Source organism: Quercus lobata, chromosome 9 (genome assembly GCF_001633185.2).
Source record: "Quercus lobata isolate SW786 chromosome 9, ValleyOak3.0 Primary Assembly, whole genome shotgun sequence".
NCBI classification, from domain to species: domain Eukaryota; kingdom Viridiplantae; phylum Streptophyta; class Magnoliopsida; order Fagales; family Fagaceae; genus Quercus; species Quercus lobata.
The window spans coordinates 14,212,569-14,235,199 of NC_044912.1; the positions used below are offsets into that span (position 1 = coordinate 14,212,569).

At 35.0% G+C, this 22,631-nt stretch overlaps 2 protein-coding genes across 3 annotated transcripts; one reads left to right on the plus strand and one right to left on the minus strand.

Annotated features, from left to right (window-relative positions):
* Nucleotides 1–318: 318 nt before the first annotated feature.
* Nucleotides 319–11,559, plus strand: LOC115959550 (protein SHORTAGE IN CHIASMATA 1). Its single transcript, XM_031077989.1, has 9 exons — nucleotides 319–688; nucleotides 1,211–1,297; nucleotides 1,382–1,450; nucleotides 1,548–1,619; nucleotides 3,742–5,696; nucleotides 6,383–6,590; nucleotides 7,694–8,182; nucleotides 9,201–10,853; nucleotides 10,967–11,559. The coding sequence occupies exons 1-9, from the start codon at nucleotides 386–388 to the stop codon at nucleotides 11,063–11,065; spliced, it is 4,935 nt and encodes a 1,644-aa protein (XP_030933849.1). The 5' UTR covers nucleotides 319–385; the 3' UTR covers nucleotides 11,066–11,559.
* LOC115959551 (golgin subfamily A member 4) lies at nucleotides 11,505–16,314 on the minus strand. 2 transcript variants are annotated; one of them, XM_031077990.1, is made up of 7 exons: nucleotides 15,878–16,314; nucleotides 15,425–15,625; nucleotides 15,222–15,344; nucleotides 14,987–15,024; nucleotides 14,748–14,850; nucleotides 12,465–14,587; nucleotides 11,505–12,118 (listed from the first exon to the last, which is right to left on the minus strand). In XM_031077990.1, exons 1-7 carry the CDS (start codon nucleotides 15,944–15,946, stop codon nucleotides 11,881–11,883), a joined length of 2,895 nt encoding a protein of 964 aa, XP_030933850.1. In that variant the 5' UTR covers nucleotides 15,947–16,314; the 3' UTR covers nucleotides 11,505–11,880. The 2 variants fall into 2 exon arrangements, with proteins under 2 accessions (XP_030933850.1, XP_030933851.1); XM_031077991.1 differs by lacking the exons at nucleotides 14,987–15,024; nucleotides 15,222–15,344; nucleotides 15,425–15,625; nucleotides 15,878–16,314 and having other exon boundaries at nucleotides 14,743–14,827.
* Nucleotides 16,315–22,631: the final 6,317 nt, after the last annotated feature.

Genomic DNA, 22,631 nt, shown 5'->3' on the forward strand with positions numbered 1-22,631 from the left:
AATGTGTCCATGTTTCAATGGATTCAATACACCTGCACATTAGACCCAATCATGACCCAAATTTAACTAAAAAAATAAAATAGTTTTTTAGAAATTTCCCCCCAAAACAAAATTGGTGATGACTGATGAGGGTGTGTTTTTTTATAATAAAAAGTCTATACAAGAAAGAAAGTTTTCTATTTCTGGTACGGAAAATTACAACGCCCACTTGTGCGCACCCAAAGCGCAACTTAGCAAGACATCCACGATCCCCAACCATATAAAGGCCCAAATTTATAGAGCGCCAAAATTCAATTCAATTTCAATTCATTCCAAAAACCGTTACTCCTCTCTCTCTCTCTCTTCACTCTTCACTCTTCACTCTCTGACTCTCAATCTCTCTGAAATGCGAACTCGGTTCCTGAACATCGACTACTTCTCTCCGATCCAAGCCCTAGAACCCCAAGCCTTCCTCCACCTCCCAGTCCCTCACCTTCCTCCTCCTCCCTCTCTCTCCTCCTTCAACGACCTCTTCACCTCCTTCGCTTCGCCTCTCCACGTTTCCTCCGCTCTCCACGACCTCCCTCTCGATTCCGCTCTCTCCGATTTCCTCTCCGCCGTTCTCCCTCACCGCATCGACCATGCCGATATCGAACACTCCGATGCCGCCGCTCCAACACCTCGCTTCCGCGAGACTCGGCTTTCGCAGGTGAAAACAATATCTCTCTCACTCTCTTCTGTGGATGTTTTTGAACTGTTTGAAGATTTTTCTTTCGTGTTAGGGTTCGGTCTTTGTGCCGAAACGTAAGCTTGATTTAACCGATGCTGTTTTTGGTGTTTTGAGTGTGTTTCTCAATCTGGTTAGTTCTGTTTTGAAATTTGAGTTCAAATTTTAAATTATGAAATAGTAAGTTTAATCAGATCCAGTGTAATTTGAATGTAGTCGATTATTTCTTGATTACTGATTTTCCTTTTGAATTTTAGTTTTTTATTTTTGGATGATAAATTTTAGTTTTATGATTTAATGCGATGTTGAAGGTTAAGAAATTGAGCTTAGTTAAATCATTAGATGCAAGGAATTATTGCCTTATATTATGCTTTGAAATTTGAGTGAAAATTAGGTGGAATCAGAGTATAATCTGATGTATTTAGTTGAAAGTACATTGAAATATCTGTGAATTTAGCTCATTTTTGTGCCGTTTTAGTGTAAATGGTATGTGTTAACTTGCAGCAAGAAGCTGAGGTTCTCTATGAGGAGAAGGAAGTGGAGAGTCAAGGAACTTGTGGAACTGAAACTCTGGAGATTGGACTGCCAAATGTATAATCACTATAATTTCTCATTAGCTGTATTTTTTTGGTCTATGTAGGGACATTTGTTAACGTATAACTTGTTTCATCGCAGAAGGATAATAGAGATGCAAGCAGATATGAAGTAATCCAATTCGAAACACCAGAACCGAACGTGTTCTTGGTAAAAAGAATAGAAATGTGGATAATTTGGTTTCCATGTCTATTTGAAACTTCTTTGTTTATGATCTTTGTTCCGTAATATGGCCTGTAATTTTCAGGAAGATGCCTGCTCTTTTGAGAAATATGAAATACAAAATCTGTCTGAAGTTCCAGACAATGAAAATAATCAGGTATTTATCTTAACCATACTACAACTCGTGGTATTTGGATAATATGTTAGAAATTTAGTTCTCTTCGGTTTTGTTTGCCTTGGCCTTTCTTCATAGTTGTTGCAGGTAATTTGTCCCAAGAAATTTCAATATTGAGTGGATAATGTTTATAATTTTAGCCTTGGAATACTTTCTTCTTCCCCCTGCCCCCTAGGTTTAAAGGCTGTAGGAGTAAACTACTTACAGTTACCATATCCATAGGGTGATTTGATATTTGTGTGTGTACTTGCGAGAGCTAGTTGATTTTAAACTGCCTAAGGGAGACATCATTTTGCATCACCCTTGTTTTGGTCTTCTTTTTATTTCTTCTGTTTCTCACTCTCTCTTGTAGATATCAATATACATACTACTTCTATTATCTTTTGAGTCTTCTTTTATTGGCATTATCTAAATTTCAAAATATTATAAAGCAAAATGAGAGCTAATTACTATATAATAACTTGTAGTTGAACTTCCTGTATATCTACTTGAATTTCGGGTACAGGTCAGGGGTCTTTTTTGGATGACATGGTGTTAAAACGGGTAGCAATTTATGTTGGCATGTTGTGTTTGTGTTGTGTCCAAGTATGAGTATTTTACTACATGAGTTGACACAAACACGTCTCATTTAATAATTGTGTCAAAATCCATCTACCCTAAATGACATATTCATTAAACGGATTGATGAGTCACACATCACCGCCTATGTAATATGCTTAATAAATAGGTTATATTAGGTTGATACAGACACCCCCTCTTTTATGATGTGAAGCTCACAAGGTTCAACCCTAAGGAGTAAACCACGGATACATGACCCCACCCGCCAAACCTGCGTATCAGGTAATCCAGGGTTGCTTCTAGTGGGGATCGAATCCATGATGTGTGGGTCTACAACTCATCCCAAGCCTCCAACCTCTAGGTTGCATCATGACGGGTTGATATAAACATAACCCATTTCAATCCATTTAATAAACAAGTTGTCTTATGTAAAGAGACGATCAATTTTGACATGTTTAATAAACATAACCCCAAATTTTTTATGATTAACATATTTTTGTAATAATCACATAAATTATAATAATTTTAAAAAATAAATTCCATGCAAATTATTTTTAATAATAATGTCAATTAAAATACTAATAGCATACAAGAAAAATAAATTTACTTTTCTTAGAAATACATTATATAAGAAAAATAGATTTAAATGGGATTTTTTTTTCTTCATATTGGTTAAAAGGGTCAGGGATTTTAGGGTAAAATGAAAGAATGTATCAATATAACCATTAAAATCCATTTAATTACTCAATTCTATTTTTAAAATGCAAATTTATGTTGGATAAAAATGACATTTATTGATATGGGTTAAATGGATTACATGTCAAAATATGTCTATCAGTCAAATTGATTGCAAATTAAGTAGGTCAACATGAAATTGACCCATTTATTAATTGTGTCAAAGCATGTCAACCTGTTTTAACACTAACCCATTTACAGAAAACATTAAAAAAAGTTGTGCCCAGTGCACAAAGCTTCCACTAAATATTAACTTGCAAAAAATTGTGTTATGTTTGCTGGTTGTGTCAAATATTGTCACTCTTATTGTTAAAATCATTTGGGATTGATAACTCTTGCTGTTCATTGTTGTTTCATATATGATGTGAAACAAAAGAGATTAAATGGGATTTTTAGATATGAATAGGATTTGGTACCAACATTGACATTTTTTAGTTTCCTTGCATTTGTTCCCTTTCTATCCATCTCTCTCTCTCTCTCTCTCTCTCTCTCTATATATATATATATATATATGATTAGGATTTCTTGCTTGTGCATGAAAACAGTGAAACTTTTATGATTGGTTCGTCACAAGAAGTCAACATAAGAGAGTTGCCGTATTCATTCAAAGAATTTTTCTAGTTACTTTGTTATATTTAAACTTTTGATGGTAGCTTGTTTGTTATAGCTGCCTTATAGTGTTAATGTATGATTTTTCTGAGTCTAACAGTGTCCAGGGGGCCATTTATGTTCTTGTAATTTGTCATCTGTTTAGGATTCCTAAAATTATAAGTTAAAAATATATCTTTTTTTGATCGGGTCTTTCTTGCAGGAAATGCTTAGGCAAGCACTTACGATGCAATGTCCTTATGAGGTTCAAGAATTGATTTATTCAGTTGAAAATGTTGCTTCAGAGTACTACATGGAGCAAAACATTTATGTCTTGGAAGATGACGGTTCTGTTCAGGATCAAATGTGCTTTGGCCGAAGCATATTTCCTTCTCTAGAAGTTGATGAAACAAGTCTGGGAACTTTGACATGCTCGTCTATAAAGGAAGAACTTCTTTTACATCTTGAAAACACTGAGCGCCAATGTTGGCTTCATAAGGATGACTTGGTCATTGACAGCGAGGAACTTTTGGGCTCAAGGGGATGTGATATCTCACAGTTTCTTTCAGATAATTTTCTATCACAGCAATGCCTGGAATCTGAACTGGCATCTGTGGACATGTTCCCAGAAATGGACTTCATAAGCATGGTGGAAACTTTACAGATTGAAGGAAACTCCTCTGTGAGCCCTGTTATTTTTGAGGAATTCCAGTTCCTTGATATGGATTCGTCTCAATTTTTTGTTGTCTTCTTTAAGACACAGACCACAGATGAACCAGAAACATGTGACTGCATGTTTAGGGGAGACATGAACTTTAAGAATTTTAATGAATTGATTGTTAGTCATGAACTAGCCTTGGTAGATAACATATTCAAATCATTGCCTGTTCCTCTTTTCTCTGATCATGAAAAGATAAGGTCACTATCCTCCATTGTTGAAGAAATACTAGCTGACTTAAAGCCACAGCCCCTATCTGCATCTGATGGGATATACTTGGATTGGCATCTTTTGGATGAAGATAAATGCAACTCTAGAATCTATTCTTCCTATCAGAGTATGTTGGAGGAGGTAGATTCACATAGCTTTGATTTTGATCTGGAAGCTTTTGATAATGGCAAGTTGGTATTTGACTTTGTTTTCTCGGATAATGCTTTGAATGGGCCAAACACAGAAGAAAACAAGGAATCACGGAAGTTTCTTTCTGATGTCATTTCTGTGCCTAATGGTGATATTGTGGGAGGGACTTCAAACAAATTGTTGGATGATCAATATCCAGAACCAGGAAATGGAGAACATTTAGCTGAAAAAAGTGCTGAGAGGACTTTGTTGTTCAAGTCTATGTCACAATTCAATGATCTTGATTTTTTCTTGAATCCTCGGAAAGCTAATTCTGGGAATGTTGACTCTACTATTAACACTGTTGACACTAATGCTATGATTCCCGATGTTCCATCCAGTCACTCAAAGGCAGCATGTTTGTCCACTGGAGTACAATTGCAGAGTTGGGAAATTGTGTTGTATCAAGTTAAGCTTTCTAATACTATTATGCTCATCATAGACAACTTCGAAAAGAGCTATCTAGCTGTCCTGCAAAATGAAAGAGAGCTGATAAAGACAGATCTCCCACTTCTAGCAGCAGATAACCATAAATTGCTCAGCCTTCCAAAACAAAAATTGATGGACTGCATTAAGAAAATAAATGCACAAAGAACCACTTCTCACGGAGATGAAAACATTATGGAACTTGTTACCTTATGTGCAATTAAACAGATGGCTTGGTTCATGTGTTTTTATGGAATCCTTCCAGTGCATCTTTATGTAGACAAGTTATGTCAAAGCTTGGAATGCTTAAAATCAAGACTCGGCATCCTACAGTCCTTGATTGAAGATGCACACAAGAAGACTGACAGAGAAATATGTAGCTTACATCCCTCACTGACTGTTATTCAGGAGATTTTGCGTTCAAACACTACCAAGAGTAACTTAAAGGTATTGATTGTGGCTGAAAAAATATTCTGGTGGTCGTTGAAGAGTTTGTTGATGTCGTTGGGATTATCATTTAGTGAGTTCCAAAATTACTATCCACATGCAAAGGAACCAGATCTGTGTAAAACAGACTTCGAGTTTACTAGAACAGATACCTCGCTGGTTCCAGATTGCCTATTGGCATCCCATGAGTAAGTTTTAGTCTCATAAGATTTGGTATTTTATGGTATTCCCATGAGTAAGAAATGTGTCTTTAATACGATACTAGCCATGCAAGATGTTCTCACCATTGATAGATTGTAGAGCTCTGCATTTGACTTTAGTATAACAATACGTATCTAATTTTTTTCAGTTCTGAACAATATTATGAATGTCTCTATATCTGTTATAGTTTCCAATACATCTAGGTGTTTTCTTTTCCTTTTTACTATGAAAAGGGTTCTTAAGCATTTTTAACCTGTGCAGTGCTTCCTGCATGAACAAATGTTTGATTTATGTCATCCCTGTCCTTTTCTTGAAAGTCGTCATTAAATGAGAGAAGCACTATTTATTAATTTATATCCAATTTATCCTTTTATGGATGATTTCCTTTGCCTCATTAATATCTTGATCTCATTTCCCCCTTAAATTAAAATTTACATTGTATTGAACTTGAAATTATGCCATTCTTGCATATTATTTCTTTAACTCTATTATGTATCTATTTTGTGATAGTTATGGCTTTTATGTTTCTAGAATATCCGTTTTTGTGTCATCGTAAATCAGTCTTGTGTTTAGTGGAGAACTGCATAGTATACTTCAAAGGTCTATTGTAAGCTATACTTATTGTTAAGGAATTCCAAAGCTGTAAATAATAATTGCTTTCATTTTCCTGAAGGCATATTTCTGCATCATTTCCCTTCAACAAATTCAACATAATCTTGGAATATGGAGGTTCGTATGGCATATCTAGAATATCGTCTTTTTCCCCAAATCTGGTTGGATTGCCTCCTATTCACTTCTTGAAAGTGGAACTGGATAAATCTAGCACTTGCGAAGCACTGTGTGAAGGCGTTGATATGCCCTGTTATAGTGAAACGACAATGGTAACTCTTTGCCCTTTTTTGTAAAGACACATTTCTTATCTGTCTATTTGTCAAATTACATGCACATCTTTCAGTAATGAACATTACATGCCACTCATGTGTAAAAATCTTCCTAGTCATAATTATCAACAGTTATGTGTCACAATATTGAGTGCAAATGCAATATTATTAGACGAGTTCAGAGTGTTACATACTTACATGTTAATTTTTCCATGGGAATATGTTTGGCTCGACTTGCATGTGTCTATGAAGATGCATGTACACACATGTGCCTGAGACTACTTTCTATTAAAAGACTGGAGTTCAATATCAAGGTAAAGGTTGATGTATGTTTTCCAATTTGAACAAATGGAACAACATAATTTGCGAAACAGACAGATGAATATGACACTTGAGCAGAAGGCCATCACTTGGTGTTGGTCCTGCCAGACCAAGTCCTGGGAGGGGAGACACAAGCCTTGCTTGTCCAAATATATGTCTTTATGATGCGTTTTTGTGTGTAAAGTTTTACTAAATTATGTTCCATTTATTTCAGTGGAAAACATTTTCCAAAAAAAAAGAGAAGGTCGCTGTTGACAATTAAATGCTTACAACTGATAATATTGAGTCCAATTGAAGGTAGAAAAGGTGGGAGTGCGGGAAAAAAATTGAGGGGCATATGGAAACATTGAGAAGTGAGTTTTTTTTTTTTTTTGGAAAATAAATATTGTGATTTCCTTGTTTTTTTTTTATTCAACTAGATAAATTATCGTGGGACAAACCAGTGACATAAGAGTTGGATTTTATATTATTTTCAACCTTTAAAACAATAACAACAAAGTATCCCAAAATGTTGGGATCAGCTATGGATCCTTGACAGATATGGCTTTATTGCATGAAACTTGGATAATGTCAAAATTGAGATCATTTTCCAATCATGGATTACGAGTTCATGATACTGATCTGCTAAAGGGATCTTTTACTTCTATGAGTTCTATCTCTTTATTGGAATTAGCTGTCTAGTTCTAATTTTATGGTCAATTCTTGGTTCATGTCATTAACTTCTCAGTTTGCAAGAATATTTAAATCTATAGACAACTATGCTAACACCAATTCTATTTTAGCAAGAGGATGGGAATATCAAGAAGTTGGAGAAACTGCTAAACTTTTTACCCATTGAGAACACTTTTGACATGGGATCTTCAGGAGCTGCAGATGAAGCAGAAGCTTGCTGTATGCCTCTGCCACTTCCCACCATGCCATTTGCAATGAAATCTGAGAATATTTCACAAAGCATGGTGTCTTCCCCTGAAACAATCATCATTGTGAACACTCAAAATTTTGATAAGCAAATGATAGTATCCAGAAGAAGTACCTACCAAAAAATTCTTGCCATGGAGAAAGAAGGAGCACAGGTTGTGGAACGAGATTCAGATTTGCCTGTGGATGTTATAATGAGTTCTGCTATTTGCTTAGCATGGTACGATTGCAGAAACATTGGAAAGAAAGCAACTGCATTAGATGAAGCTTCTTCATCCATGCCTATGTGTGTTGAGAATATTGCAACAAATGTTTTAACATTGCTGAGTTTTGCATTCAGTGGCTGCATTCTGGTAATTTCTATATCTAAGTGATTTAACTATAGCCATATTTGATCTTTGTTAACTGGTTCTATGGAGAAATATTTCCTTCTACAGTAGGATGTGAGGCAAACTTAGCTACTCAAGCTTCTCTTGAGATTGTCCTAGCAAAGTGGTTGTTAGAGGATCTTTTGCTCAGATTCTAAAAAGAATAAGCTGATATTGGGCAGCCCAAAATTTGACTTTACTTCACTCAAGATTGCTCTTAAGATAAATGTGCAAAGCTTGAGCAGCCTAGTACTCAACTCAATTAGCTCTTTTAAGCCCTTGTTTCAAAGGGAAAAATAATGTGTGTGTGCGCATTTTTTTAGAACATCTTTTTGAGGTTCTTGGGGGATACTTTGGATAAGAATGGTTAAGCTTTCTTTGAATTCATTGATATGCTACAGCTGGAAAAGAGGGGGAAAAACATTGGTATGTGGGCTTATTTTACCATCAGCATTCCATGACGACTTCTACATTTTATGAATTTAATCTCCTCCATTTCATCCATGTATAAGTGATCTTTTTTTGCAAATGCTTTGATAAGTTATGGTCATGAAATGAAAATGATTAGAAAGTCACTTCGTAATGATTTATTTCAAGATGGATTCGTTTAAATTGTATTGATTTGTTCCATCAGTGCTTCTCTTCTATACCTTCCATGAAAGGTTGAGTTATTCTGGCATTTGCTTTTTATAAATTTTAGTTGTGATTTTTTTTAATATGTTGATTTGTTCTAATTTATGATAGCTTTGGTATGTTTGGCCCGGCCAGGTTTTAGCTGATTTGATGAATTATAAATGGAACCTCAAAATCTTGTGTCTGCTTGCAAGAGAAATGAGATCTAGAATAAGGCACAAAATTTGAAAACTTTGTTTATTTGCTTTTGCACAATAAGGTGGAATAATGTAGAATGGTTGGTTAAAAGATGAAAGCTATTATTGATGGTTTTATTGACAGTTATGCACTAAACTAATTTTAATTCTTTATTTATGTATCTTTCTTTCAGGTCTTTGAGGGAGATGTCAACTTCCTTTCCACTGTAATGGAATCCTCTGATGGATTCTATGCTGCAGCAGCAAGCCTGGGAATTGATTTGCAGATCTTTTGCTCCTATTCATCTGAGTTGACGGATGATATTATATTGAGCTGCATCAGTTATGTGATTAAGTTGACTAGAGGCCTATTCCCTAAAATGCCCGAGTCAGAAACTCTTGCAGAATCATTTCTTACCAAATTTCCTTCCATTAATCCTTTGACAGCTCATGCAATACTGTCTTCAGGAGGCATTCTCGTTGAATTTCTTGAAGGGTCACATGAACGCAGGATCCATGCAATCGAAAACTACCTTGTTTCTGACGAGAGTGTCACCCTGTTTAGTGCTTTGTGCAAATATGGTGAGCGGGATGATTCTAAATCTATAATGACGGACTGCTCTTCCTCAGTATCTTCTGGTCCTGACTCAGAGAGGTGTCGTTTTAATGTGGATTCTGGAAGAAAAAGACGAAAATACAGTGGCAGCCCTCACAAAATTGACATAGATATGGATGACTTACTGTGTTTTGAGCCATTAAACCAAATCACTGCTGACAACTTGGATCCTTCTACAGTATCCAAGTCATTAAATCAGTGGATGTCAAAAGATTATGAGCTATTTGATGAGTTCAGAACACCAAGTTTAACTTCAAATGGTTTATTTGGTCAAAAACAGGGATTGGATATGGGTATGATGATAAAGCCCTCCAGTGTTACCAAGCCATGTGATTCTCAATTCTCTAAAAGTCCTCCCATATCAAATGAGATAAAAAAGCCTTATTTCTCTTTGAGTGACAAAAAGTTTGGTCAAAATCAGGGATCAGATTTGGCTATGATGAACAATTTGGATTGGCTTAGTGCCAAGAAACCTGAGAATCTGCAGGACCTTATAGGTGAAGTTATTGACCTAACCGATAGTCCTGTATCAGGTAAGGACTTGTCTTCTTTTGATAATTCCCCGAATTTTTCATTTTGGGTGCCTGAGATGGATGGTGACTCCTCAAGAAAGTCTAAAATTGCAAGAAGATTGTCATTTGATGAAGGCGGTCACCCTACTTGCTTGATGGCTGTGGAGATGAATTCAAATTCAGATATCTGGAATTTTAAGAAAGATCAGAGGCAAACTGTGCCAGGAGTCAATGATTACCCAGATACAGATTTCAATGATATTTTTCCTGTAAAACACCGTGGAATGCCCAACGAAGGCTTAACACAGAGATCTGCAGGAAATTCAAAGGAATTATCATTCCAAGAGAAGGAGATGTCATCTTATGGTGGAACACCACTCTCAAATGCTCTCCGTTCAGCCCATCCGCAACAAAACTCACCTTGGACGATAGAGTTTCTTAACAGAATCAGGGAAAAGAGCAGAATGCGTCACCAGTCCCTTCCATATGATGCAGTTGCTCCTTCTTTGGAGTATTCAGGGAATGTATCAAAAGTTTCCAAGAGAAGAAGTCCCTCTATTCTTGAATTTTTCAAGTACCAAGGAGGCAGCACTCCTAAAAAGGCACCAGAACAAAAGAGGCAGAAGCGATCTATAATGCCATCAAGCTCATCTAAAAATGAGAAGATTTCATCCTCTGTTCTTCCCACATCAACACCTGCTGATAAGAGAGCAAGACAGGTGTTGTATACACCCTCATATCATAGATAGTTTCTGTTCTATTCTATACAAATTTACAGATTTTTTTTTTTTTTTTTTAAATATTAATACAACCTAAGATCAATCAACTTCAGACTCTATCTTTTGCAATGAATGGAAGTGGAGGCCAAACTAAGCTGGTTTGGAGTGATGGAGCTCGCAGTCTGAACAAAAGGTTTCAAAATCAAATATAAGATGGCAGAAAAGTGTTTCTGCAAAGTGTATTAAGTTAGGATTATATTGACAAAATTTCAGGTTTGTTCTGAAATCTTGCACATAACAACAGTATCTTTCTCAATCTAAACATAGAAATGATAAAATAAGTGTTATAAATCTCATTTAACTTGGTTGTTCTGTGCAGCTGTCATGTGTGAACCTGTTGTAATTAGCATCAACATGACAGAGGGTTTTTGAAGCATATATATTAGTGGCTTCTTGATGACAAGCTACATCGCATCTGTTTTCTTGGCCATGCTAGAGGTAGAATTTGGCAACACCTTCAGAGTTTTTTATTTTGAAAAAGAAAAAGAAAAAAAAGAAGAGATTATAAACCATTTTGATTTTTTTTACTGTCATTTTGGGCAATATAAACCTTTTCTTTGTCAGATTCCAGGGATTTGACAGTGTTTCCTATGAGTAAAAACCTAGATGAATATCATAAATGAGTGAATAAGGTCAGCATGACACAAAAAAAAAAAAATTGTTCATAATAATAGATGTAATACATTATCTTAATTAGATCTACTTGCTTGCAAACTCGGATCTGTCACTGAGCATATGAGCTCAATTGGTTGATTTTCTGGTAATCTTGTACTTCCCCTTCATGTAGAAATGAGCAATAGACTCATGAGGACATGCTACTTGATGCATTTGATATCATTTTATTGATGATACTGCAATGAAAGTAATGGTCACACCTGGTTGGTTTAGTTGCTCAATTGCTAAACATATCCTGCTGCTCCATCAATGCATAGTTCCCAGTCTTGGATCTCCAGTGCATTATAGAATGCTAATTCTTCTTACCATTCTTGAGGTTCCGTACAGTCATTACTAGCTGTTGCCTTTCACCTTCTACCTCTGCGAATTTGAGACTTATCTCCGAATATCTCTCTTCCATTTCTTTCAGTTCTCTTTCCATACATGTGTTCCTTTCCTTTAGTAATGTCACTTCAGATAACAAGTTGGTATTGTTACACTCATTCTTGGTAGAGACTTCAAGATCTTTCTTTGAGTGAGTTTCTATTCTCCTGTTAAAAACATAATTAAAATAAATAAGTAAATGAAAAAAAAAAGAGTAAAAGAAAATAATTAGTGAATATAAACTCAACTATGTCACTACTAGGTGCTCTTTTGTTCACCAGCGACAAAAGTGCACTTAGTACAAATTAAATGTTGGACTCAGCTTAAATGCTAAATGTATTGGTAACAGATAATACTTGTAAAGGAGCAAACAACGAATGTGCACCTAGTGCAAATTAAATATTTGATTCAGCTGAAAAGCTAAATGTATTGATAACAGATATTACTTGTAAAGGAGCAATGATTGAGCTAAAATGATATGAACTTGAAGTTCACCTAATTGAATGTGTGTACCTTTCACATGGTGCTTCGCCAACTCCTTTCTGGATTAACGTGCCATCTGTAGTGCCCATTTTAGAAAGCATTAGGTACTCCTTGACCTTTTTGCTTTCTTTAGACTGCCCATTGCAATTCATGAGCTTTTTCTCAATACTGGTGATTTCTTCTTCCTTCTTCTTTAGTTGATGCTCTAGTTGAAATATCTGTTTCCTTAAATTTTCTTTCTCCAATTCTTCCCTAGAAAATCCATGTTTTAACTCATCATGGCAGGCTCTAAGTTTTTCCACTTCTGACAGAAGCTCTTTATTTATTGTTTCCTTCTCATCTTTTAAGGACTTAATTTTAATAAATTCTTCATGTATTTTTTCTGCTTCCTTCTCTGCTGAAGCTAATTTTTTCTCCAAAGCATCCCTTTCTTTGTTCCATATATGCACGAGCATCTCTTTTTCACCAACTGATGTCTTAATTTGTCCGGTTTCTGCCTGCTTAGAGAACTCATACTTCTCTTTTGTGAGCCTTTCTACCTCTGCTCTAAGCATTTGCATCTCCATCGAGAAAGCCTCATGATGTTCTGTCTCCTGATTTTGTACATATTCAAGTTGCTTGGACTTTTGGTGTAGCTCCAATGACATCTTCTCTATTTGCTTTTCATTTAAATGTATTTGGTTCAAAAGCTCTTGCTGTTTTACTTCATTCTGATCTTTAATCAATCCAAGCTCTTCGTTGGCTTTCTGGAGCATTTCTTCTAGAGTTCTTTTCTGCAGGCGCAGTTCATTAGCTTCTGTCAGTGCTTCCATGGCCTGCTTCTCATTCTCATCAAGTTTAGATGCCATTTCCACAGAGAGACTTCTAAACTCCTCCTGGACACGCTCAACTGTAGCAGCATTATTCCACCTTGTCTTCCTCAAGGCCTCCTCTGACCGGATGGCTCTCTGTTCCTGCTTAGTCTTGGCAATTGCCATGGCATTTAGATCTTCTTCAAATCCCAGTGCCTGCTTTTCCAGTTCTTTCTCTAATCCCTTAACTTGAGCTTCAAGTTCATTGATGGAGATCAAAGATTCTGAGAATTCTTCTGCCTGCATCTTGATTTTTTCTTCTAATATCTCTACATGGGATTCAAGTTCTTTTATAGTAGCCAAAGAAGCTGAGCATTCGTTTTGTGTCATCTGTTGTTGTATTTGGCTTTCCTCTAACTTTAATGAGATATCATGGTTTTCCTGCTTTAAAAACTCATAGTCCGAGGTGAGCTGTTTTGTATGCATATCTAGCTCTTCCTTGTGTTTCCTGTAAAATTCTATTTCACCATTCAGGTCGCTGATGTTCTGCTTCAACAAGTCTACTTCCTTGGCATCATTGTACTCTGTAGCCAGTTCCTTATTTTTTATCTCCAGCATTTCTTCAAGGTCTCTCACTGCATGAATTAACTCTGAGTTCAAGTCTTGTGTTTTCTGCAGCTGTAACTGAAGATCATTACTTATTTTCTTTTCATAATTAAGCTCTTGCCTTGTTGCTTCTAACTGAACCCTTGTATTCTTAATCTCAGACTGCAATTTGTTTGTAGCTTCTGCATCATCAATGCATTTCTGCTGTGACTTGAGTTGTTCACATTCTATTTTGAGTGCATTTTTCTCCTCTTTAAGGCTAATGATTTGTCTTGATAGATTTTCTCCCTGTTTCTTCTCCTTCACATTTTGTTTCCGAAGGGACTGTATTTCCATTTCCGATAAATCTGCTTGTCTCTTTAGAGTAGCAATTTCATTTTTGAGTTTTTCGAGGGAATCTTCTGATGCCTCTTGTAACTTTTCTCTTGGAAGATTGTCCTCCAGGCTGTTTATTGAGTCAACTAAACTTGCATCCGAAGCTGAATCCACTGACCAATCTGTGTTTGATCTCCGATGCGCATTCTTTTTTGTGGTGATGGCATCAAATGTTCCCTTAGGCATGGAGTTTTGTCTGTTATGTGTGCGGAAGCTGGTGGGTTCCTGATGGACGCTACTTCTGAATCCAAGATCTTCTTGTGTACTTTGTATAGAGTTGATATCCCAACATGATGCTAATGCAGCATTAGAGCCTGTAGGTGCTCTAAAGATGCCATTTTGTTCAGCAATCTGAGATGTGGCTTCTTTCAGATTCATATCCTGTGCAACAATTAAGAGATAGTTCAACAATTACTTTTCAGATATGACATTTGTCTCTACTATTTTGATAGTTTGAGTTGAAGCTTATTGATGTTGTTGTCCTACTCTTGAACCTTTTTTATGGAAAAGTTACGAAAAGTTCTATGATATGAGACCTTACTTCAGCAAAATTGTAAAAGTTATCATCTGCACTGCAATTGCTTGGTTGACTATTCATGCTTTCATCATGTGTAAGTAATTGAGCTCCATACTCTTCACCATCTCTGAATTTAGAATCTTAATTGTGTAAATGTAACTTTCTAAAGTAGGGGGTGGTAAAAACAACAACAAAAGAATAGGAGAAGAAAAAAGAAGTTATGGTGGATAAATTGAGGTTAATGTGCATTGCTTCCTACTTACTTTTGATCAGTATCTTCCTCCATCTTCTGAATTGTCACCTGTTTTAAAAATTATGTCAAATATGATGAATCACAGAAGTCTTTTACAAGCAAATGATGCTGAAGTTGTATTAATTTTGATATTGATAGTTAGAACTCAAACACAAGAGTCAATTTCTGGGAAACTTCAACCATTAGATTTCTAACATGTATGTGTGTGTGTTTGTGTGTATGAGAGGAGAGAGAAAGAGAGTTACATGCAGAACTGCGCCAGAGTTTGCAAACTTAAGAGGCAGAGAAACAGTTAATGGTTTAGTCTCTGCCTCAAAATCTGCAAAATCAATTGAAGCTTCTCCAAGATAACCAGATTTTGATGATCCCTGCAAGAACACAGGAATTTTTTGAGAAAACCCAACCAGAAAGAGGAGAAAAAGAATGAGAAGCTGTGACCATTCCTTACAGTTGAAACAATGAAGTGGTAAATTTTCTCATTGAGTTTTCCTGTTTTTGATTCCCTAATGAGTTTCACTGTCTCATAGATAGGATTCTCCCATGTGCAGGTTCCATCCAGAATTGCAGCTTTCTCTAGTCTCACTGTTGGCTTTCCAACATCCTCTGGCACCAAAGATATCATCAATGTTGATTTTTTCAGTTTTGGCACCTGAAAATGGAGATGCAAAACCAGGTAAGATCTTGTCAATTGCTCTAAGCTCTATCAGATTATTCACACTATATATATATATATATATATATTTGTGGGATAAGCATGTCTGAATTGAATATATAAAAAAAAAAAAAAAAAAAAAATTGAGACATTTGGTGCAACTCAAACCAATTAGCCAAACTAAACAAGCCCATCTTCATATAGTAACAGAAAAAGAAATGGTTTTCCTTTGCTTTGTCAAACTGATACCTGAGTGGCCTGAAACTCCAATTTGAATACAACTTTGACCTTCTTCTTCCTGCTCCATGACTTGAACATTTTTTTTGGTCTTATATGAGTCTCGGATCTCAGAAAATGTTCATCACAAGTCTCACTCACCTCACTGGGATTTTGGCAGACAATGTTGTTTTGTTGCTGTTAGAACTAAGGCAGTTTGGTTTCTCTTCCACTGTACTTTTACAAGAATACTGAAAACAAACAAATACATGCGGTCCTTTCAAATCTAATTTCTAGCTTAAGACAATCAAATTCTGTAGAGTTTTAGAAGTGAGCAGTTGGAGATTACTAGGAAAAACAAATGGCAATGTTGCAGTATAGAAAAGGAAGTTTCTCTGTTCATAGTTTAACCGATCCACATGTATTATTGTAAAATTAAGAAGCATGACTGGAAAGTCTGGAATCACACATTATGGTTTACTTTTTGCTTACATAAACCACGAGCGTGGGAGACCTCAAATGACATAAATGGCCCTATACTTCAATGATACGTCGTTATCACTCATACGAAAGTCATCTTTTTTTAGGTCAGGTTTTCAATGCGGCCTTTATATTATTGGCTTGTTCCCTAATCAGTAGGAGTCATACTTATACCAGGTCACCTAATTTTTATTACTTTTTATAATAAAAAAAAATGAATTGTTGGTATAGAATTTTTTTTTTTTTTTTTTTTTTTGGAGAAAGAGTTGGTATAGAAATTGAATGCATATGAAAGGCATTTTTTGCTATGGAAATAAGGTAACAAATCTCCCTCAAAGAATGAGTTTCATTTTGCATTATACTATTCTAGGAGATGGTTGGATGATCAATATCATTAAGGGAATTAATTTGGGTTCTTTAGCCAAAAAAGAATTACTATTGGGGATCTGCTCTCAATAAATAGATTCATGTTCCTCACGGCCAATGGCTATGCTTCTAACCACAGACTGTTACAACGTCGTGTGACTTTAATGCCCAATCCAAGGACATGAACCATGCATTCAAAACATTCTAGTAATAAATGTACAAAATTGTAGTAGTATTTATTTTTCTATTTACAAAATACAAATCTTACAAAAGCTACGTATTACTAAACAAGATTAATCTGTGGATTTTTTTCCTAGGCTGATAGGCATAATATTATTTTGTAAAAACTTTTTGATATTTTTTCTATCATATATTGTTTCCATCCTAATTTATACATTTTAGTTTAATGGTATAATTATTAGTGAAGTGGTACAATTCCTTTTTTTTAACCAAAGTTTACCCACTTGAATGTTTTTCTCCCCAATAAAATACCCTGAATTTTTATTTTGTCATTTTAAATCTCATACCTTATAAACCAGATAATCTATATGTTTAAAACCAGTAACATAGAATCTAGTTTTTGTAGTCATTACTTCAATTTCCCTCTTAAAATCGATTTCAGCTTTAAAGAGAAGATGACAAACACTCAAAAGTAAAACGATGTTATCTAAGTATAGTAGGCACTAATCAAAATCTTTCTTCCACATAGATAGGTCGATTTGCTAATTATTTTTAATAGATATAGGCTAAGTTTTTATAAATTATTATGGTTTATAAAGTATGTGCTTTAATAAAGATACAATTAAAAACATCAGGATTTTTCACAATTTGAACTTTTTTCTATAATGCACCTACCTCTCTATATTGTTTGTATCTCCTCTCTCAGTCTCTCTCTTTGAGTTGCACTTTCAATCCTCCCAATTCGCCCTCTTCTCTTTTAGAAAGTACTGAATGAAAACATGATTTCATTTGACTAAAATTGTAGAGCATCGCGAAGTGTAATAAAGGCACAGCTAGAGGATGATATATTTTGCCTTAGAATAAATCAATTATGAGACAATGGTGGACCAAAGCATATTGGCTTCCACAAATTTGCCCCAAAATATGAAAAACAATATCATATCCTTTCCAACATAGCATGATACATAAAGTGCCCGCAATTATTAATTTTTTTGGTGCCTAGTTGGGTCATATACACTACTTATATGGTCTGTAAATGTGTGAAAACACGTGGGAACATGTGCTCTCTCTCTCTCCCTCCCCAATTCTTGAACCAGATCATTATTTATTACTTGTTAAGGGTGTAGCTAGCTGTTATTTCTGCGTTTTTCAATTGAAAACAAATATAGGTTAGGGCAATCATGGATCACTAAACTAAAAAAGTCCTTGTGGATACGATTATATTATTTTCATAATTTAATCAGTTCAAAAAATAAATAAATAAAAAACCCTTCATTTGTCAGTTAATTAAGTTTTTATTTGAATCTTAAACTTTTTTTTTTTTTTTTTGGGTACAAATCTGAGGTTAAACTTTCCTTGAAGGCTTGAAGCAATAAATGGATAAGAATTTGTGTTAAATTCAAGGGACTTGCTTTGGTGAAATACTGAATTGACTTGGACCGATTACTATTAGCATTTTCCGTTACTTTGTGATTTTTATGAAGATTCGTAGTTGGCATGCTAGCTACGTGTTCTACACGGTACTCTTTGTCAGTCATTAAATTGGACTTCTGATACACTTTTTCTCTATGTTTTAAAATGACTTTCTTAATAAACGTCAGTCTTAAAGCGTATCTTTGGGTTTCGTATCTGTTTTAAGTCACACGGTTCTTAACTTCTATTGAAGTAGCCAAAAGAGAACTTTATTCTTTTCTTCAGGTAAATAAAAGAACTTTGGTTCATCTTTGAGAATGTACAACATCCTCTTGTAATTAAGAAAATTATTACTCTCCATAAGGTACATATTTATTTCCTTAATTCAATATTGTCGGTGCAATATTATTATTGGATGTCATCCCCAACCCATTCTGTTACCATCATTCCAACTGTTGATACCAAATATAGGTCATGAATGTTAATTCGGTGCTTTTCCATGCGTTGGTGCCGTATATGTGGTTCATGAGCGTCAATTTGGTGCCTTTCTATGCGTTGGTATCATGTATGGATCATAAGCGTTACTTAGGTGCCTTTCATAGCTCTACGTGAGGCTTAAGGACCACTATTTGGAAGGCAAAATGCCAATTCAACATTCTGTCTGAGAGGAACATTTTCGTTTAGTCAGCAAGTCGTGATCTTTTCCTAGCCAACTAATTGTGATGCCCAAGATTTGTCTGATTTTGGGTGTATTTGACATGTGAGAGCTGATGTTGAATTGTGGTGTTCACTTGATTGATTTAGACTATATAAACAATTATGATGAGTCTTAATTAATTGAAACTTCACTAATTCTTTTTTTAAGGTATAACGCAAATGTGTCAGCTTGTGTTAAATCTTACTGTTGGCTTTTTTAGACAAATGAGAGATCTTCAATGTTTATACCCAAAACTCACTTCCTCTAATATCTCGAGCCCCACACCAATGCTCTCTTCTCTTCAAATGGAATCTTCTTCCTTTATCTTGTCAGTTCTTTTCCAGTTGATTATTCATTGTTGCATTCCAGCTTTTTGCAAAGGTTTCCTTAGTCTTCTTGGCATGCAAAAAGGGTCAGTCGTCTTCAGATCATGCTGCAAATGAGTACTCCTGATACTCATCAGCCTCCAAACAATTATGTGGAGTTTCATTAAGACTTGACTGCCCTTTTAGAGAATAGCACAAAAATCACTAGTGATCTTCCACAAATCTTGACAAATGGTTCCTAAAACAATCTGACAATGACAAGTGGTTGAGAGGAAGAAAAATGAGAGTAGACAAAGAAAGGGAATCCTATCTAATATGTATGAGTGGACCATATGTTACCTTTCTAAAAAGGAACTTTTTGCTCAAGAGCTAAGCTACTGGAGTTCTGCACTACTAGTTTAGCTGGTCCTTTCTCAAATAATAATAATAATAATAATAATAAAAATAATAATAATGATGCAGTCTATGGGCTTGCCAAACGAGTTCTATTGTACTTCATTTCTTTATAAGAGTAATAGAAATGATGAGACTGTGAGTACAAGACCTTACCATAAAAAATAAAATGCTTTAAAAAAATTATCTAGACATTTAAGATATGAAATCATACTAGAGATAATGAAGTTATAAAGAATGTCATGAACTAAAACATGAATCAGACAATGTTTGAACTTTGAATAGGCGTTCCCAAAAAAGTGGTTACTCCACAGTTTGGTTTGACTTCATAATTTCAGTGGACAAGCCAATTAATGCCAACAAAAGTGGGAGTGGGTTTGGGGAGTCATATCATCCAAACAATAATAATAACAATAAATATACTCACAAAAAGGATTCAAAAAAAAAAAAAAAAATACTAGCAATAAATATACTGTTTCAAGTTTAAATTTTTTTAACAGAAGAGAACACATTGTCCTTCTCGAAAAAAAAAAAAAATTAAAGAGAGAGAGAACACATAGAACTTATAAGTAACTCTAAAATATATTGTAAGGACACAGTTTGAGACGACCCATAATAATGTTGGATTCGCATGTAAAAAGGTCCAAACAATATCATTTATAGAGCGTGGGTTTGAAAGGCTAGGTCTCGGTCACAAGACGGGGGTTTTCCGTGGTGTTCGTACATAATTAAATCGTGATTGCCATAGGAGTTTTTCTCCTGGAGGCGGGCTGGGAGGCTCTGGTTTTTGGCCATTTTTCCCAGCCTCTGCTCTGGTTTGCTTATTTTTCCTTTTATACTAGCCTATGTTCCTTATTCTTCGTCCACGTGTAGGATCGACTTTTCCAAGACTGATACTTGTCTCATCAACCCATATCCAGAGTAGTTGGGGGTGGTTGTAAAAGTTAGAGAGTATGGCTCTGTCAGATGCAGAGTATTGAATGGCAGTAAGAGCAGCTTTTCCTGGTCGTTATACTTTCCAGCGTACCCTTCTCTATTGACCTAGATATTTTAGATTTTTTCCAAACTGTTCTTATACCGTTTTTGCCCTTCCTTCTAGTGAGACCTCGGATATGCTGAGGACAGAATCATCCTCGACTAAGTCTCAAGACTATTTGGACTTTTATTACCTATCCTCGGCTATAACCTTCCTCGGCTCGGGCCTTGGACTCCAATGTAAAAATGGGCCAGAGCCACAAATTATTGGACCTCACACATATATATATATATATATATATATATATATATATATAAGGGTTATACTAACGAGTGTCCTTAGAGCATTAGTTAACAATCCAGTTAAAGTAAGTTTTTATGAGGAAAGAAAAAAAACAATTAATGTTTTGATAATTTTTTTTTCATTTTTTATAAAATTAATATCAAAATTTTCCTAAAATAGATTATTAATGAGTGCCTTTAAACATTAAACAACATGGATTCCATACAAAGTTTCAAACTGACTATAAACAATAGAGATTTCCTAATTAACAGCTGTATATTATATATAGATGTCAGAGAGGAAAAAAAAGTTTACATAGCTGGCAGAAGAATTATTAATAGTGACTGATTTGAGTGAAAACAAAAGCCCTCAAAACTCAAAAGTTTCAGCTATCTTGATCTATTAGAGTAAGACTGGATGACTTTTTGCCTATGTCAAAACAGTGCTGCAGACTTCAATGGTTTTTATAAGGAATCGACAAAGTTTTCTTAAGGGCTTGGAACTGTTTTGACCATAGCTCAAAAAAAGAAAGATAAGAAAAAGAATGGGAGACCATTTGGTATAGCATTTTAAGTAACATTTTTCAGTTTTTAAACAACGTTACAATTATTTCTATACTTTTTCACTCACATATATTTCTAAAAAAATACAAATAATATTACTAGAAGAACGTTACAAAACGGTCCTGGGTTTCTAATAGCCAGTATAATAGTAGTAGCATTACAGAAGGGTGGGGGTGGGGGGTAATTATGTAGTGTAGAATCTCTAGCCCATATTTAAGGCCCCAAAATGTTGTCTTGAACTTGGGCTTGTTGCTCTTGTTCTTTGTGATCTCAATGAATTGTACATTGGGCTTAGCGACCTATTTGTAATCCTTGCCACCCTTAAAACTTTTAGGCCCGAATAGTAGTGAATTAATATTTCATTGGTTTCAATTTATTTTTATTCAATTTTGTCAGAGTTCATTGGAAATCTTGAACTGTCTTCGAAACTCTGATGGACTGTCTTAGTAAAATCTTGGTAGATATTACTGATGTGAGATAGGTTTTTTTTTTTTTTTTTTGATGGGCTGATGTGAGATAGTTGGGTTGTTTGTATATGCATGGTCTGATCCTCATGATCCTACAAGAAAAGATCTTGGTTTTGCTAATATATGATTCTAAAAATAAAAAACTTTTTCTGATTTAAATCTAACTTGTTGTCATTTGTCAAATGTCAAGTCATGAGGGAATGTGAATGGCTCTAATGTCACATACGAGTGAGGATTAGCCACAAGCTTACCAAATGAGGGTTCTTTTAAAGACAGGAAATGATGGACCATTTTCTAACTTATAAGTTAACATTACGTCAAGATTATGGTCGTGAAAATTTCCAATTTGATTACCAAAAAAAGAAAAAGAAAAATTCCAATTTAAAGTTTTACACAACCAACGTAACAAATATAAGAAGCTTTACTTGACACTTAGTTTTCGAATTTTGATACATACAAATTATAATAATAAGCTTATAGAAAGTTTTTTTTCCCCTCCCTTGAAATTCACAAAGTAATTATCTTCTGAAAAATAAAATTCAGAAAAAATTTGATTACAAACTTAGTTGTAACCTAAGAACACAACTGTTAAAAAAAAAAATTAACATTACTATATATTTTGAAAATCGTTAAATTACATGTTC